General features: G+C 43.5%; 1 protein-coding gene across 50 annotated transcripts in view; it reads left to right on the plus strand.

The window, feature by feature from the left end:
- Nucleotides 1-1,685: 1,685 nt before the first annotated feature.
- Nucleotides 1,686-19,408, plus strand: part of NEB (nebulin) — a 392,273-nt gene continuing 374,550 nt past the window's right edge. For 48 of the 50 annotated variants that reach the window (XM_085645542.1, XM_085645546.1, XM_085645553.1 and 45 more), the window contains exons 1-4: nt 1,686-1,761; nt 2,398-2,486; nt 3,105-3,162; nt 18,684-18,737. In XM_085645542.1, coding sequence (XP_085501668.1) covers nt 3,133-3,162; nt 18,684-18,737 — 84 coding nt within the window. In that variant the 5' untranslated portion in view covers nt 1,686-1,761; nt 2,398-2,486; nt 3,105-3,132. Of the gene's footprint in view, nt 2,487-3,104; nt 3,163-18,683; nt 18,738-19,408 lie in introns of all 50 variants that reach the window. The other 2 variants (XM_085645543.1, XM_085645545.1) reach the window with 2 other exon arrangements.

A 19,408-nucleotide genomic window follows, 5' to 3' on the forward strand; every position in this document is an offset into this window, starting at 1 on the left:
TGAATATTCATAGATGCACCTTTGGTGTAACTGACCTGGTGAATTTAACTATCTCTTGAAGTTTTTTTTTGAGTTGCCAATCATCTTCGAGATCATGAAAGAACTCTGGCATTGCGTGGCATTGGCACTAATGTGCATCATGATGTGGTTGCGAAGAGACATCCCCACAACAGCATTGCCTTCTTCGCTATAGCATTCCGAGGTACTGCCCTATGGCATGGCATGGCATGGCATGGCATGGCTTCTGTTCATGAAAAACGATTTCTCAAATTGTTAGGTATAGAATGAGGAAGTGACATCACTGTCCCTTGGACCAATGATGAAGTCTCTTCATTGACTCTCAGTCTCGTGTTTAGACTCTGTTGAGGCTCCTGGGTGCTGCTCAAAGTCCATGGGATGGATAAGGGGTGCAAACTACAGAAAGCAAACATGGATCTTAGAGCACTGTGGGCCTTCTGTTCCTGCTGCTGCGCTCATGTCCCTTGAGACCAGGAGTGGCATGGGTAGTGTCAGGGGTAGTAAACCAAGGTTGCGGATGCCACTGCTGGCTACCATTTGTTAATGTTAGTACTGCTTCTTGCAGCAGTCAGTGCCCTGAGAATGAGATAGACAATTGTAAATAAGAATACAGTAGAAACTATGCATACAAGAAAAATCTTTATTCACACCTGTCTCCAAGCTCTTCTCGGACAGCATCTGAGGTAGATTCATAAACATTCTAAACTGCCACTCTCAGGTAGGATGTACCATGTGAAAGACAGGAAGGGGGAAGAGACCCTTGAAAGGTATACCAATATAATACTGTATAGGCCTAATGTTGTATGCTGTTCATTAATTACAACAACAATGCTACCCAATGCCAACACTGCTCAGGAGTCAAAAGAAGAAAGAGGGTTGGCCTTCCCTGAAATGAAAGGTGTTCCTCATGTTTATGGTTGCATTATGTCTTGCTGAACCACAGCTGAGCACAAATGTTGCACGCAGATTCCACACCATCTGCTAGAATTGTCCCTAGCAAAGGTAAGAGGTACGCCAGAATGTATGGAATATTTCATGGTCTGAACAAAATAGGGATGGGCACACTGATCAACAAAATGACTTGAAGGAAAAACTGCTGAAAAAGGGAGTCTGGTGCACAAGGCCAGGCTCATGGCTGATGCTCAGAGACGTCAAGAGATGCAGCGGGGTTCAATGGACCAGGCCTCACCCCTTCAATGGAAGGATACTCTTTCCTACCGAAGAACTGCCAGGTACAGATCCAATGAACTGTCAGATAACAATGGTCCTGCCTACCCAGAAGCCAGTGGGACAAGTGGGCGGGACACCTCTGTACTGTGCAACAAAAACATACCCAACCTCCATTAGGTCTGGCAGCTAAAGAGGAGGCTGATATACATGTCTGTATCCATGCTCACAAAGGTTTATGATAACAATATATTCATGTCGTTCTTTAGCCTGTAGACACTGAATAACTCCGATGTACTCTAGACCAGGGGCGTGAAATCACAGCCCCTCTGTTTGTGTGCCTTGTTCTCTGCTAGGAAGCCCTCGCTCTCCTCGGATTTGCTGAACAGGTGGTCTTCAAAAGGCTCACTAGGTATATTTAGCTTCTGAAACTTGAGCAAGTAGCCCCCTGATTGGCCGGCATGGCCACATGATAGTTCAGGGGAAGGGGCGACTGGTTTGCTCTTGCCCTGCGTTTCTCGGGAGGGAAGAGCTGGAGAGGCTCGGCTGCTCAGGAAACTTATCTAAAGAGTATTGGTAAGGACATCTTTTTTTTGCTGTGACCCTGTCCCTTTCCTGGGAAACTTCTTCTTAGCCTCTGTCTCTCACAGAGCTTGCTTGTCCCAAGTCGAAAGCTGAGCTGTGAGGAAACTCTCTGCATGGACTAGGGTCTTCCCGTATTCTTGGCAGGTGCACAGCTGTGACATTTACCCCCTAGGGCTGTGATCTTGGGGCTTAGCGCCCCATCACTGGACGTGTCGCACTTGGGTGCCATCTTTGAATTACCCGTTTAGCTTTAAAATCTAATTAATTGAATAGTTTTCCCTCTAGGCTGGCATTTTGCATTGGGCGATGCTCTGGGTTCCTATATTTAACCTGCACTGGTGGGCTGCACTTGCCTCAGATGGAATTGCAGCTTAGCCAGCTAAACAAAACCAGCCAATCGGCCGCCGGTATTAGCTTACACGACACATATCTTCGGACCCGGGAACAGCTGCTCCAAGGCGTCACCGGGCAAAGCTGCCTTCCCCGCCTTCGTGTAAAAGCCGGGCAGCGTTCACACTGACAGGCCTCTCTCAATCATTCCATTTTGTAACTTCAAGTAACGGGCAAATACCTTCTTTTTTTTTGGGAGGAGAAACCGAACCTTTGGATTTTATTTTTTCCCCTCAGGTTTGAGAGGAAGCGGCAGGAACCACAAAAAGAGGATCAACTGTGCAGGCTCATGGTGCAATCGTCGCAAATACCCTTGTTACCCTGAGGTTTCTATCTTTTTGCTTTTACTTTTATAAACCATGGTTGTAAGGAATGTGCATTTAAAAGAAAAGTTTTTAGCCCCCTTAAAACCACGTTGGGCGCAGCTGCAAATGTTGATGGAAACATTGCTGATTTTGGCTTTGCATATAAATGTCATTCATTGTGGCAACAGCTGACGGTGAAGCGTGTGTTTGATTATATTTTTTATCACTAACCGTAAAATATAACTTCCTGGTGTACCGTAGCTTTGAAAAGGTTTCTGAGGTTCAGTGCCTGTAACTTAAAGTGGACTGCACGGCGATGTAAAACTGGCTGAGAGAAAGGGGTGTGAAGGAGAAGCAATATGTTCGAATACCATTGTTTTAATTTATTCATTTATGTAATTTGGAGGCTTTTTTAGTTAAATCACTACAACTGCCCTCGTACATAAAACATCATTTGGTTGTGTTTGTACGTATGGAACTTATATACTGCGTTGATTGACAAAAAATAGTTTTTTCAGACTTTTGTAATTTTATTATTTTTGGGAAGTTAGGCATACGTGGCTCATTTTTTTGTAAAAATTAAAGCACGCGAGGTTCGCTTTGAATAAATGCTCTTGTAACTTGTCTTTTTATTTTCAGATTGTAGGTGACAGACCAGTTTGCAAACATGGCGGACGATGAGGGGTATGACGTGGAGGTAAGAGGCAGATATCTGAAAACGCTAGAGCTATAGACCTAGCTTCATGTTACAAGGGATTCCATTTCTGAGGCATGGAAGATTTGAAATAAATGGGAGTATAGATTTGGTACAGCGTCAAAAGTCACACCTCTTAGACTTGTACAAGTTTAGAAAGTTATATAGAATATTGAAAGGTTAAAATGTACTGTTCTGGTCATTCCGCGAGTCCCGGTTGAAGGCCCATGTGGGGCAATTATACGAAAAAGACTCGCAGAGGTGGTTGTGGTCACCAAATGCACATGTGGAAATTACATTATGATGTAATAACTGCTGCTGGAGCAGGTGGACTTCCAGGATGACCAGAGGACTGTACAAGCCTCTTGTCAGCAAATCCAATATTGCAGGCTTGTGAAGGGCGGGCAGGATCCAATGTCCTCCCATATGGGGTCTGCCTTCTGCTGACCAGGCACTTCTGCATAGTGCCTTGGCCCTGCTTTTTTTGTTCTGTAAATAGGCTAGCTTATTCCATGTTATTCTATTTGATTGGAAAATAAGAGAAAGAATCTGGCGAAAGGCGTGTGGTAAATTAAACAAGACTATGAATTTTTCGCACATATTGCAGATTAGTGTCAAGTGTTATTCAAAATCTGATGCAGGCTTCATATTTCTGTCACAAAATGGATTTCTCTATGGTCATGTTATACAGTCTGCTTTCCTGTGGGCCTGCCTGCTTATGCAAGGCGCCCTGCCTTAACTTAAACCACTGGGGGAGAGGTGTTATGCAAGATTTTCTGGATTTTGACCCATTTTCCTCTGAGATTTCACTTGATGGCTTTGTGTGTGGTGTTGTACAAGGCTGGACTGTACTGTGCATTTCCTGGTATTTTTTCTTGAGTTTACCTTCAATGTTTGGAGCCAAAAGGGATGTCATGTTTGGCCTGCCTTCCTGGAGTTTTAGCCATGTAATATCATACATGATGATTCTAAGACTTCACACGAAAGAGAACTGAGTAATTTAAAAACCCGTGGAGTGCTGATTCTGCATGGGACTAGGCCAGGAACTCTAAAACGAGAGAGCAGGATGATTATTATAGTAAAGTGCTCTCAGAGAGTCCCAGCTGGCCCACTGGAGGGAACCATGGAAACAGACTGCATGCCATGGAAACACCAAGGTCAGCATCACTGGGGTTACCTCCATTCAGTGGTATAACCCGAATTGACTGGGCTCCCTGCAGAATGTGATGAGGGGACCCTGGGTTGTCCATATCGCGCAGATATTCACTGGCCGTGGCCTGAATGGGCCCCAGGAAGGGTTAGGGGCCCTATGAAGGGTTTCAAGCCCCCTGAAGGGTTGCCTTCCCCCAGAGGGGCTATTTTAGGCCTGACATGAAAGTGTGTATCTATGACTGGTAATGTCCCTGCTCCACTGGTCTGGGCTACAGACTGCTGTCTCTGCCTTGATGCCCGGGACGCTTACATTTAGATAAGTAGTTAGGATTACTATAGTTATTAGACTTGAGCCATTAAAAATGAAACAAATATTTTGTGCATTATTTTGGTTTATTTTATAATATTAATTAAAGCAAGTTGGTTTTCCTGATGATTCATATTATGTAATGAATTTACACCCAGCTGACAAGACGCTAAATCTTTTGTGCAATGGGCAGTACTGCAGAAAGGAAATGTGGTCTTTAATGGTGCAAAACTGTAAGTTCTACTAAACTGTGCACCTTTACCAGGTCTTGTGTAATTCAGAATGTTTCGACAGATGCCTCTCCTTTGATTGTGCAATCATAGTGAGTTTTCACCTTTTTTAAGGGGAATTCTCCATCTCCCTCAGTGTAACAGCTCAGGGCACGTAAGAAGCTATTGCAGGGCCTGAGGCAAGAAAACACAAGTCAGCGCTAATCACTGCCTTGCGTTACTCTACATTGGGAAGGCGTTCCAGGCCAGGAGTGTGAGCGCTCCCACGCATCCGCCCATGGATTTTGGCACATTCCCAGATTTACTAAGGGTAGTAAACCAGGGAACAAATCAAAATGTTACGCCGTCCCAAACAAGATGTATCGAGGAGAAATATCTTTATTTCTCTTTGTTATTTCCTCTTTCGCATGTGCTGCATTCTGCAGCCCACACAGAATGAGGAAAATGCCTCTGAGGATTGTTTTTGTGCAGAAGATTTCCCTTACAAGTAATGCAGGCACCCTTGCACCATGGCGCAAGGACGCCTGCACTGGCTCTAGGCTGCAATCGGTGCACCAGCACAGACAGAGCGAAGGAATGCGCCATATCTTTGTAAATATGACCCATTCCTGCTCTCTCAATTTGACAGAGCACAGTACAGCAAGTTGTCTTGCTGCGTTGCGTCTTCGTCAAATGTTGGTAAATCTGGGCCAAAATGTTTCTGCAGGGAAATATAAAACAGTTCTAGCATATGACAGCATCTAGTGATTGCATGTAGGCTGTGTCTTGTTAATAGAAATGCACCCAAGTGTGGGGTTCTCAAAATGTTCTTCATGTAATTAGTCACCTGTTGAGACTGTGCACTGATGCAGGTGCATCTGCCCTTTGTCAGGCGCACAGCCATACAGGGTGCCCTTTTAGTAAAGGATCCATAAGGTTGCAGCTTATGTAATCAAAACAGAGCAAACTTATTTTGCCTCCAACTTAGTGGCATCATTTACATTTGAAATATGTATCGCAAATGCTTTGGCACATCCTTAGTTGCTACACAGCAGAAATATTTTAAATCCGTTTTCTCGCTTTTTTTAATAACACGTTTTATTAATTTTGCATATTAACGTGAAACGTACCACGAGTAACACTGGCCTCGAGCGCCGTATATTCGTGGGCCAGACAGTGTGTACGGACAGTACAATTACTTCTGAAGTATTAGATTGTCCCCATTCCAGAATCACAAGCGTACTTAGGTTGTACAAAGAGTGTGTCCCTCGTTACATAGTCAAGCTCCTTGTTAGTGTAGATACCCATCATATTGAGTTTGGGGGTGCATATCCGTTTATGCTTTTGTGGCACCCCTCGGGCTAGTTTTCTCACATCCTAGCTCCGAGAAAGAATGTTGAATTATTTGTTAGGGCACACCTAGCGATAACATTAGATGCAATATGGATTTGCCAACTATAGTACACTGTTATCAAACTTAAAAGTAATATTGCCCCTATTTTGAAACACTGTGTGTGGGGGTGTGTGTATAGCAATAAACATCAAAAGTTTGCCTTTTAACTTTGCACTTGCAGTAGCATAGCAAGGGTGCCTTGGGCCCTAATGCAAGCAAGTAATGTAGGCCCCTAACCGCTTAGTTGGTAGTAAAAACGGCCCTAATTGTGGTGAAGTGGGCCTCTCACCCCCACTCCCCCAGCCCCGGTGTCCTGCTGCACCACTCTACTCATACTTGGCCAGTGCAAGACTTCACTGACTACTCTAACTTCCTCCCCTGCCTTCCAATCCCTTTTCACCCCTCCCTCCCATGATGCCGAGAGCACGATCATTAAGGATCAGGTGCGTGAAATGTTTACCTGTGATAAACAGTGTGCTAACCCACTTTTTGCACTAAACTGGATTTCCTGGTATTCAGGCTCAATTTTTCTTATGCTTGGCGCTACTGCAGCTTCAACCAAAGGGACGCTACCTGACACAAAGGTCCAGATTTATCAAAGGATTGCATTGCCCTTGCGTTATACAGGGTGTCGCAAGTGCAATGCAACCCTGAAGTCAGATTTACTGAGCCACGCAAGGCCGCCTTGCATGGTGCTGCATTGCCTGGTAAATCTAGAATAACGCAAGTCGCTGCCTTGCTTTACTCTGTGCTGAGAAGGTGTTGCATGGGTGAAGCGTGGGTGTTCCCACGCATCCGTCTGTGTATTTTGGCCACATTCCCAGATTTACCAAGTCTGTTAAACCTAGGAATGTATCCAAATTTTAAGACTTTTCATATTGAGACACAAGAATCTTATAATATCTTTATTTCTCCTCATTGTTTCATCTTTCTCAGTGTGAGGAAAATACCTCTAAGTATTGTTCTTGTGCTGAAGGTATTCCTTCCTGCACAAAAACAATACTGCCTTCAACGCAGGCAGCCTTGCACCATGGCCCAAGGATGCCCGCGTTGTTGCTAGGCTTCCACTAGTGCGCCAGCACAAGGAGAGAGCAGGAATGTGGCTTATGTTAAATATGGCTCATTTGACGCAGCTCAGAAGTTGTCTTGCACTGCTTCAAAGTTTGATACATCTAGCCCAAAGTGTTATTTGGGGAATTACTTTCCAGCACAAATCAGCGCGCTGTCCTTCTCTCTCCATCTTATGTAAGGCAGTGCAGTAACTTAGTGCTGCACTGCGTGACGTCTCAGTAACTTTGCCCTGTGTGTGGCTGATGATATATAAACTTTTATTTGCCTATTCAATTATTTTAAAAAGTGCAAATTCAGACTGCAGTAAGTTAGGTTTGCACAAAATCTGCAACACAAATGCTTTGAACTAGGGATGATTAAAGTAGCTTCCATTATTGTTTAGCACATAGACTAGACTTTAGAAGGGTAGGGTCCAGATATCCAGAGAAGCTGACTGGTTGCTTTTCGCCAGAAAGAAATGTCTATTGGTTAAAGCAGCTATACCAATTTCCATCCAATAACTAGCCGCCCTGCAGTGACGCCAGTGATGGGAAAATAGAACAAGTTCAGTCACAGGGCTCCTAAAACTCTCACCTTTGTTTACACTTCAGTCATGTATTTCGCCATGGACAGTGACTCCTCTTTTGGGGTGGCCTATTATGTTTGGGAGATGGTGGAGTCAGGCTAGCCTGATTAAGCTGTCTGCCAAATCTGATGATTCTATTTGAATACATCACTGCAAATACCCTGATGTTACAAAATAGAAACATTTTGTAATATTTTCTTTTTCATTTAAGGTTTTTTATTTAGTATGAGATAATACCTTCATTTGTTTCTTTTTTCGGAGTGGAGGTTCAATACCTCCTTTAACCATTTAAGCCTTTAACTCATTTTCTCTGGATTCTTCCTCCCTATGTATGTCACCAACAAAAATGCACTTTTTCATATTTACAGTTAAAAATAAGCCACTCTGTGTCAAAATATTTTTTTAAAAAAAACATTTTTTTCGGATGTATGTTCCACTATGAAGTCCTGTAGAACACATTGACACAGTGGATTGCAACTCCTATCTGTAAAAACTCATCACCTCAGCTCGCGCCAGAAAAAAAAACTCTCCTTTAAATTAATTGAATAAATTCTATAATAATCAGTCAAAAGCGAGAACAGAACATTTCTCCTATCAGCCATGCTTACAAGTGAAGTCTCAAAGGGATCCCCTCTGTACTTTGATAGCCTACGCCTAGGTCAACCTCTTTAGCAACCCCACAAATAAAGCCTGTGAGCTTCAAATGTACTTGATGTACAACTTGACTTTGGAATTGTGAGTGACAATGGCTGCATAAAATGCTTCATCCTATTAATAGAGTTTATGCTACATCTTTTCTCTGAAACTCAGGCAGGAGTGACCGTGCTGGTGAGTGATTTGCGCCTAAATTATTGTAACCTGCAATTTGGTGCCTTTATTCAAATTTGTTGGCAGACTGTACGTTAAGCAGAATGTGTCAGTTTATCGTTCAGCAGTATAAAATAAAAGGGCTATGAACAGGAATCACTCATGCTTTTTAGAAGGGTCCTCACTCACCAACCTAGTTGGCGACATGCTGCATCATTGGACCCCCACCAGAGAGGCCGAGTGCCTCTCCGGTGTGCTTCAACGCCTGATTACAGCAGAGCAGGATTTTCTGAGTGTTGAGTGCAGGTGATGGTGCGGTTGGTGATGTTAAAATAGTCTTTACTACTCCTTAAAAAAAATTTAATGGGAGGGTGGTAAGACTAGGTTAAAAAAGTGAATGGTGGACGTTGCGACTGATTAGATTGATCAGCCACATCATGAATTAAAACATCAGGTCGACATGTTTCAGCCTCTGTATGCCAGTTGCGAGGCATTCTTCAGGACCAGGGACCATGGCGGTATGCACTCGCTAAGGTGCACCCTAACCTATGGTCAGCTACAGAACCGGTTTACTCACGGTTCAGAAAGGAACGCCTTCAGTACTTCTGAATGCGTAGTATATGTTTCAGATTGAAGCGATATTGTTGCATGGGTCCTGGCAGGGGGCGGTGACTGCAAGTCACACGTGTATCAAAGCCAGCCGCCCGCGTTGCCTAAATCTCAGCCCGTCAGCAGGACCCGAAGCTTTTGCTTGATACGCAACTGGCATAGAGAGGCTGAAACATGTCGACCTGATGTTTTAATTCTGGATGTGGCTGACCAATCTAATCAGTCGCAACATCCTCCATTCACTTTTTTAACCTAGTCTTACCACCCTACCAATACATTTTTTTTAGGAGTAGTAAAGACTATTTTAACATCACCAACTGCACCATCACCTGCACTCAACACTCAGAAAATCGTGCTCAGCTGTAATCAGGCGTTGAAGCACACCGGAGAGGCACTCGGCCTCTCTGGTGGGGGTCCAATGATGAAGCATGTCACCAACTAGGTTGGTGAGTGAGGACCCTTCTAAAAAGCAAGAGTGATTCCTGTTCATAGCCCTTGCCGTTCTGGCTTCACTCTTTTGTTGTTTATGTGCATATCCCTGGGGTCTAAGAGTGGAGTAATTCCCTCTCTCTTTCTTTGTTTTGGTATAATCAAAAAATATTTGGTATAATCAAAAAATAGAGGCACCTGGTCTTTAAATGCTTTCATTCCGTAGCCCGAAGCACATAACAAATAATGATACCATATGTATCAGCACTAGCAATGGAGGTGTGTCTCAAGCCCTGATGAAGGCCCATGTTTCGGCTGCAGTCTAAGGATGACAGAAGCTTTAGGCATCAAGTGGTCTCTTCTTGGAATTAGTAGATTGCTGAAAATTGTTCTTCACTTTGGCATTTATAATGACAAGGCTTGGCTATTCTGAATGCGTGGGAACAGTGCAGACAGAGAAATCAGTCCATGTGATCGCCCGCTTTATAAGCATCATTCACTTGCACTGTTTGTGTTCCCTCTCTGATGCGGTAAAAGCAAAGCAACTTTGCATCAGTATGCAAGTGTGGGAAATCAATATTCTACTTGCAGGTTCAAATGTTTATCTAAAGACAAGTTCTGCCAAGGCCTGTCAGGTCAAAAAGTACAAAATAGCAAACATTATAGCTCATAATAGTAGGAAAGCAATTCAGTTCAAATTTAGAGAAGCATTCAAATATGAATTTAAAACATTATTTTCTATTCCTTATTAAGTAAACAACAGAGCAAAAGGCTTCTCCACCAGCCTTGCCATGATGGAACATTTTTATGTAAAGGGTCCGTCACCACAATAGATTTGCTTCTTTCAACAAATGTGGTGCTAATTGGCATTTTAGCATGTTTTATCTAAGCAGTCTTCATGCAGTAGGCCCCCAGTAACCTCCTTTCACTCATACGGCTGAGTGAGTCTGGCAATTACTTAGCTATTCACACACTTAAAAAGAAGAATTGCTACACCTTTATGCTGGACTTCCTGAATGGGTTTATCTTTGGGTGATGATAACAAGTGCAGTTCTTACCCTCTTCAATAGTACCAATCCCACTGAAGGTTAAGAGTGTGCGTAGACCCACTGGGGGTGGAGCGTGTGAGCTTCGGTATACACACAGATCTTTATATATCAATACTGTAGTCTACTGGACTGTAGCATCAATTTCACTGGAACAGGAATAATGGGCACTTTGGATTTGGAGCCAAATATGAAAAACATTAGGTTGCTCTAACATCGTCGCCCATGTAGGTACACTAAAAAAACGAAGTAATGTAGCAAAGGGACCACGTTTCCTCATGCACGCAGGCCAGTGGGCACAACTGTCCCAACGTTGGGTAGTAAGAGTTAGCTAATGTTCTTGTGCACTGTGGGTCCTTCACCTCTGGGCTCTGGTGCCACTGCACCTGATGTGCTAATGATATCAAACCACTACGGCTAAACCCTGCATTTGTGTGACAAGCACTGAGCACCCTTGCTCGCTTGTTGGTGGGGGGCGCGTCTGCTCCGCCTCTCGCAGAATAGTCTACTTGTAATCAGTGGGTGTGCCGAATTTCCAATTTCCCCCAATGATTGCTCTGTGTGGTAGTTGCGTGGTATGGTAGTTACAATCCAATTAATTGGTTAGTAGAAACTATATTATTATACTTCTAAGCAGGTGGCCATATGTGATGCTCAAACATAAGCCTTTTCTATGTTACCCAACAGCCATTCTTGCATTAGCCAACCAGAAACCCCCTAAGATGTGCCCGCTCCTGCCCTGGCCACCATTTTTGCCAAAGTGGGGCTGCTGGAACAGTGCACACCCACTCTACATGCCGCATGTACCGAGAGCACCTCTGAAGAGTAACCCTCCACTCTCAGCCTCCTGACCCAGGGAGGAAACGGCAGAAGGCTCTTGCTCGGGGTATGTGGAAGCTGAAATGACACACAGGTTAAAATTGGTTCAGTGTCGGCTCCTGTAACCAGAGACGGCCATTTCTGTTACCGTCCGCATATTCGGACATTCCGAGCTAGACCGGCTCGTAAACCACTTACTTTATCCGGGCTGGTCACCATGCAGCGGCTTATTAGTGGGAATAGCCCTGCAAATGCTGATTCCATTAGAGCATGCTTTGTACTTTTATTTAGTTTTTCTTATCAAATTAATGTTTCTTTTCCAGAAGCATCAGCCTTGCCCATAACTTCTTCCAATTCACGAATAGGGATGTATCAATTCCCAGACAGATTCACAAATCTAAATCTAAACTTCTTTTCATTCTCAAGCAATATCAGATAACATTTAATTATTCACATATTTAGTCACAAATATATTTATACATTTCTTCCTATGTACAGATAATTATGTTAACGTCCCCTTGTTTACAGATACAGTAACTTATAGAACCCTAAATCTCTCCCTGTTTACAGGCTTAGATATTAACTTCTCTGCTATAGCCCCAAACAAATTCTTCTACTTCTCTCTAATCACAGATAATTCTGTTATCTTCGCCCTTTTTACAATTTCTTTAAATTCTACATATTCACAGATTTGTGCGCTATATTTGCACTATTTACATATAGGTCTCTCTTTTTTTCCTGCTCACGGATATAACTGTTAACACTGCTGATAGTCATAATTATATCTCTTTACATACTTCTATTGGCGGACATATTCACAGATTTAACTCTAAAGCTCTCTCTTTTTACAGATAGATCTAACTCCTTCCAGCTCACAGATATAACCTTTAACATCGCTGATCGAGTCACAGATCTATCTGGTTGCACCTCTCTAATCACTGGCATTTTTGTTGCAGTTTTATATAGTACAAACTCGACCCGAAGGTATTGGAAGGCTATCCATAAGCACCAGTAAAATTACATAAGGACGCCTTCATTTTTTGTGGGCACGGGGAGATTATGTGATTTTCCCAGAATCACAGGATGTTGAGCCGACACCAAACTCGATCCTGTTTCCCCAGTTCCAAAGCCGGATGCTCTGGCCGATACGCCACATCCTCTCCCCGACACAGTCACATATATTAACAAAAATATGCATTCGAATCTCTGATAGAGTCGCAGGTAAAACCTTTGATTGCTCTTTTGCTACAACTGTTAACTTTGACCTATTGTTGATAAATATGTTAACTTTACCCTATTTCCTGCTAGTCACACGTACATCCCTTGACTTCCCCCTTTTGGCACATATACATGCTAATATTTCACTATTCACAGATAGATGCATAAGAAGACATGTAAGTTGTGCGTAAGCTTCTCACAACTTACTTGTATAACAATCGTATTGCTGATAGAGTCTTAAATATAGCCCTTAACATTTCCCTTTCCACATATGTATCTGCGAACATCTACAGCAGACGTATAGATATATGCTTTAGCTGCACGGCCGGACTGGCCGGACCGGGAATCGGGCATTTTCCCAGTAGATTGGAAGAGTGGGGGCTGGTTTTGCAGCGGTGGCGGCCGGTTTTGTTACTGAAGGACGTTTTTTCATTGGTGCTGCAATATCGGCCACCGGTAGCAAAAGCAGCAACCAAGCATTTCCGGCCTCCCAAGTCCAGGCAGTGCTTCCCCAGGGGCTGGTCCGAGAAAATTGCTATGGCTGCTTTGGGTTACCAGTCCAGCCCTGTTTAGATGCTCCCTTACCACAGATATATCTGTTGGATGAACGATGGGACTTTTTGTGACTGCTGCCTTATGGGTATTTTTAGAATTAAACCTAACAGGATCACCATGGCTGCTGGTATCACTCCAGAGGTATCTGAAGATCGTGAGCCGGGGGCTGAATGTGATGGCACTTGGCAGTACCTTTATACAGTGTGGCCCCTGCCGGCGGGGATCTTTCAGTATGCAGCCAGCAGTGGGTAGGACGTTCTAGCGGCGCAAGTATAAACTAATTTAGAAGTTTGGGTCAGATGTACTGAGCAATTTTGTGAACATAAACTCTTAGTTTGTAAAATCACAAAATTTGCGACTGCAAAATGGTTGTTTAAAATGTGCCAAACCAATTTTACTAAATGGAAAAAAAAATCTAACTTGGAAAATGGATTTTGCAACCCATACCAAATCACAATGGTGGTGGCCTTCTTGGGGATGGTCATCTGCTGTCATTTGCAGGCCCCCATCGCTGTGTTTGTAGCCAATCATAGTCGTAACTCTTAAGAGACTGTTCAGTGAATTGGATGCTAATGACCTGGCTTTGGATTTGTGAAAGTAATTAGCTAGTCCTAAATCTGCCAATACATCCCACACGCCAAGAACTGGAGTCATTATGAATTAGAGAAAATAATATTCTTTTCTTTGGATGACGTTGACTTCGTGTGGAGCAAAGACACCTTGTTTAAATCACTGGTCCCTCATGGTCACATATATGAGACCCAACCTCCAAGTGAGGTCTTCCCAAACACCTACCAGGCAAGAGGCCCAACCTTTACATCCTTGCAATGTTTGTCTTAAACCCTCCCTTCCAGCCAAAAGCCTCAAATATTTCATTTACAGAACTGGTGCTTTGTGCACCCGATTGTTTGACATCATTTCCAGCATCACCAGGGGGAAATGAAATAGGACTGGGCTTCAATATTCAGTCTGCAGTAAGCTAGACTGTACAGAGTTGGACTGTTAGCAGTTTTCAGTCCTTTCGTAAAACTGTTCTAGGTCACTAGAGGTAAGAAACAAGCCATAGAAGAAAAACTAACAGAGGCAGCTAGTAAGGTGCCAACGGTACAGTACTGAAACCCCATGAGGGAGTCTCTGAGCCAGGAGCATCCCGTGAAGCGTAATGGGAGAAGGTGTTATCCATGGCAGCAAGACGTCAGCAAGACATACCCATTATCTATGACTGAGCTCCCTAGGAATGAGTATGTAGTCTCTCTAAGCAGCTGCCACCCATACCTGTTAGTGACTCGGACCACCGAGAGATTCGCCACATCACTAATGATAAATCTTTATTCTGGATAAGACAAAACCAGTCACTATGGTACTATCACCTTGTAGAGCTGTTGAAATCCTGGCTTTGATTCTTGCGAAGAAATCCAGTAGGCTGGCTGGATTAACTTTAAAGTCTGAGACCTTTGCGCATGTCCATGTGTGCAACGCGGATGGATAAATAAATGTTCGCAATTTTACATGGCCCAGTTCATCTTTCAACATGCAAGGATTCTTGAATGCATCCACCATTAATTACCACACTGTACGTTATCTGCACTAAATACATTGTCTAATTATGCCCAGAACCTATGGCTTTCCTATTATTTTAAAGGATATTCAAGTCATTCTTGTTTTACCCTTAATTGTGGATTCATCGCACTTTTGGGAGAATTTCCAAATTACACCCACTCCCTTTAGACCACTGAACATCTTTATCTTCTTGCAGTAATGAAATGGAATGCAGTGTTGTCATATGGGTCTTTGTAAACCAATGAGGCAGCATGGACCTAGTAGAGCGACTATAAAGCAAATATTAGCTGTGGGAAAAGCCATCTCCTCAGATTGTCGGCAGTCTTGCAGATGGAAAGTGAAAGGATACCCCACAAGATTATCATCTGTTTTGAAAGGCGCGGGGTTCAAGGCATAGTGAACAGGAAGGACATTTAACCAACAGTTTCACTTGAGTTTGCATCGATTCTCACATGGAACGATGGCGAACAAACTTCACTGAGAAAGAGTGGATGGCTTATGTGTTAAATCCAGTTACAGCCCTGAGTTCAGATCATCATCTGGCATACACTTTCCAGTTACTCTAAAAAAGGATTAAACCTTTCCCAGCTCAAAGTCCTAGACTCATAGTTCTTGGTTCACATCACTTATGTATCTCACTCCAGAAATTTGGTCTATTCACAGGAACCTATTCACAAAGTCATTTTAGAGTCCATTAAATAATACTCCTGTAGTACTTTTTACACACATTTACATGATTTTGTGAATTGGCCTCAAAACGGGAATAATATTGTAACATTTTGGGATATTCATATACAATTAGTATAAGTAGAACTATCTGTCCCCTCTTTGCTCCTTTTCTAGCAGGGAGTTGGGTCTTTTAGCTCGATTCACAAAGGCATGTAAGAGTATGTAACAGAGTACACCTGTAGTACTATTTCCTATACTAATAAATGCTTTTGTTAGTCATCATTTAGTGTTTACCGGAAATTATATATGTTCTCCTTTCTGAGTGATTCCATTAACACTGAATTTCGAGGATTCCACTCACACTTACATTTCTGAGATAGTGGTCAGCCAAGGAACATAGCAGTTATTGTAAGAGTTGTTTCTGCTAACTTCCTTCCTACCTATACCACAAATTAGTAACCTCGTCCAATTGTGTGATTTAGTTCACTTTCAGTGGTGGCTGCTACGGCATTTAAGTGGTGAGGGGGAGCACAGCGCAGGGGCAGTGCAGGGAGGCAGCACAGGGAGAAATTAATTTAAAAAAATGCTTACCTGCATTCTGAATCATCGGAGCTCTTCTAGCCTCTGGTCCTCGACTCTCAGCATGACACAGGGTTCCCTACACCAATCCGGATGCTGCTTTCATGCTGGTATTACCCAGCGTGAGATCAGCACTGTGATTGGTGTGAGCACCCTAGTTAGGTGATCACTAAGGGTCTATGACCCTCTGCTTGTTCTCTGTAAAGCACAGCTCGGGTGGAGAGATCGAAGTGTGTATGAGCGTTTGGCCAGCCTTTCACGCCCAGCCAAACTGTCATGCGCACTCGAAGCAGTGACACCACTCCTCCTTAATGCGGCTGTGTCGACATGCCAGAATGGACAGCCTCGCCCTCGGCTCAGCTGCAGGAAGTAAGGGAGATGGGACAAAAAATAAAATGAAAATAACCTTTGTTATTATCAAATTGTTTTTCATTTCTCACTGCTCAAAAGCAGTGGGGCGACTCTCCTCAGCCTTAGCGGAGGAGCCACCGCTGTGACACTTTGTCTTGTTTCAAACATTTTAGTTCACATGAAAGTCTAGACTGGTGTGTCCTGCTGTCTTGTCCTTCACAGGTACCTGTCACATGGACATTTGACCTCGCAGAAACATCCTCGTTTGAGAAGAAATATTCTGCTGAGGATCAGAAGACTTAGATGGACCTTCCAGAGCCCAAGCTCTTTAGTTGTTTCAAGAAAGAGTTCGACAATGCATGTGGGCCATTTCCTTCAAAATTGAGGACAGGCATTGGATTCAATGTACAGCCCTCTTCGGGTTTTAATGTGTTTGCTTCTGCTGGTGGTTGTTTACCTAGTGTCATATGTGGCCAGCACCCGCAAGAGCAGTAGCATGGGCAGTCCCTCTCTGAAACCACAGCCTCTGAAATAGAGTGAAAGTGTGCTCTGAAAACACAGCAGGCTTATTTATGAGCCCCTGCGTCACTGTTGCGCTGCCGTTGCATCACTTTTCATGACGCAGCGGCGGCGTAAAATATGTGCCACATTGTGCCCTATTTACAAAGTGACGCATCTAGGCAGATGCGTCACTTTGTAAACCCCTGCGCTACATTATGCCTGCGTCAGGTATAATATATGCAGGGTGGGCATTCCCCCGCATCAAAGCTTTGTAGAAGTGGCGCATTGAAATCTATAAGATTTCAGTGCGCCACTTCTAGGACGCCATTGCGTGAAATATTTACGCCTGCCTAATGGCTGACGTTAGACTGACGCAGGCCATTTCACATGGGGCTTGCCCCATGTGAAAGGAACATTGCTGGAGTTGTGTCACGCTTCTGACACAGCTCCCACAATATGTCAGTTTTACGCCGACAGATACGTCAGTAATACTGATGTATCTGTCATTCCTTGCGACATGATGCGTCATACAGTAAATATGATGCATCAATGGTGTCGCAGGGAGTGTGCACCGAGAGGTGTCGCAAGGAGGGCGCACTGAGAGGTGTCGCAAGGATGCAACACTTCTCATAAATAAGGCCGAGCATCTTTCCCTTTATGTTGCTTGAACACCTGTACGATGGTGGTGGAGCCCTTTAGTCATAGAGATATTGGATACGAGTGTAGTCACCTAAAACCCCGCTTGAATGTTAACAACATGTACTTATGCTTTAGTCCGATTCCAACCGACTGACTGAAAATAAATATGAGTAACTTTGTTCTAATTATGTCCAGGTGATACAATATGCATACAGACAAGCGCACAAGGGCCCAGATTTACATAGTACTAACTCAATGCAGAGCAGTGAGTAAAGTTGCTGCGGTGCGTGAAAGGGAGAGACCAGAAGAGTGCCATATCTACTAAGATATGACGCTGTTCTATTCTCTCCCAGTGCAGGCGCACTTTTGTCTGCCATGCGCCCATGCAGACATCCTTCTGAGATAGTGCAAAGGTGTTTGCATTGTGTAAGGCATAGGATTTGTGCTGGAAAGGGTCCCTTCCAGTACAAAAATGTATGCTTTAAGCTGTGTTCCACTTTGCAAGTGCTATAAAATGTAACACACATGCAAAGTGGGAAAAACGAGGAGAAATGAAAACATTTCTCCTTGTTGCACCTGCTTCAAGGAGACACAGGATTTTGCAGCAAACCCCTGTCTACAATTCTTTGGAGATCGGGATGTGTGGCAAGACTCATGATGGGTTGCATGGGAACGTCCAGGCGTCACCCATGATGGGTTGCATGGGAACATCCAGGCATCACTCATGGAATGCCCCCTTCAAGCAAAGTACTGCACGGCAACACATTGTGCAGCTTTGCGTTATTTTGGGTTAAAATATTACATTGGGCTGTAAGTCCCTTCACAGCACTTTGCTTCGGGGTTGCACACGAAAAGTAAGGCAAAACTGATGCAAAGCATTTGCAAATATGGGCCAAAGCGTTTTAACTTGTTTTTTTTTTTCATGTGATGGATGGCAATTGTGTATATAAAACCAACCTCAGAATGTTTAACGTCATATCGGTTCTGTCTGATTAGAGAAACATGTCTGATATGTTATGTGTTGGGGTTTATTCTTTGTTCATAGTACTACACGGAAGAGACCAGCTATGAGCACTATGTGGACGGTGATTCTGCAGAGGTACCTGCTTCTGGTGTAGAGGCAAACGCCTCTGTAGCAAAAGCATAGAACTCAAAAGCGGCTATTCCATGCAACATGAAAATCCATGTTCTTCAGAGGGTTATTTCACCATTCTTTGCTAAGACATTGGTTTGCACGACATGTACTTTGAAAATGCTCAGCAGCGTTTTCAAAAAAGGCTTTCTGACTTCAGTTCTCCAAGAACTAGTGGAATCTTAATTTTAAATACTGTAATTACCAGACTGGTGTGGTATATGCCACACTGCACTCTGAGTAAAGCTCCCTGAAGCTGACATCTACTTTCTCTGTTTTGATCCAACTCCCCCTCCATTTTAAGATTCCTGTGCCCACATAGAACTATGATTGACAATGTCTGGTCAGACATTTAAAAACAAGCATTAATGTGATTGACAACGAATGCGTTGGATTTCATAAACTGCCTGGGTATTGCTAATTTTCACGAAGTGCTATTTAGCGCCATGTTAAATATTGTAAAGATGGGATATTTTTCGCCTTTCCATTTTGCAACGATCAATGCATCTTTGCAGCATCAAAAATTGATGTTCTGACTTTATCTATCTGTAATAATTGTAGGCTAAATACAAACATTGGGGCCCAGAATCCCTTGCGTACACGCTTGGGGCTCCTGCTCCACCATCCCGAGGCTCTTC

Source organism: Triturus cristatus, chromosome 3_1 (genome assembly GCF_964204655.1).
Source record: "Triturus cristatus chromosome 3_1, aTriCri1.1, whole genome shotgun sequence".
NCBI lineage: Eukaryota > Metazoa > Chordata > Amphibia > Caudata > Salamandridae > Triturus > Triturus cristatus.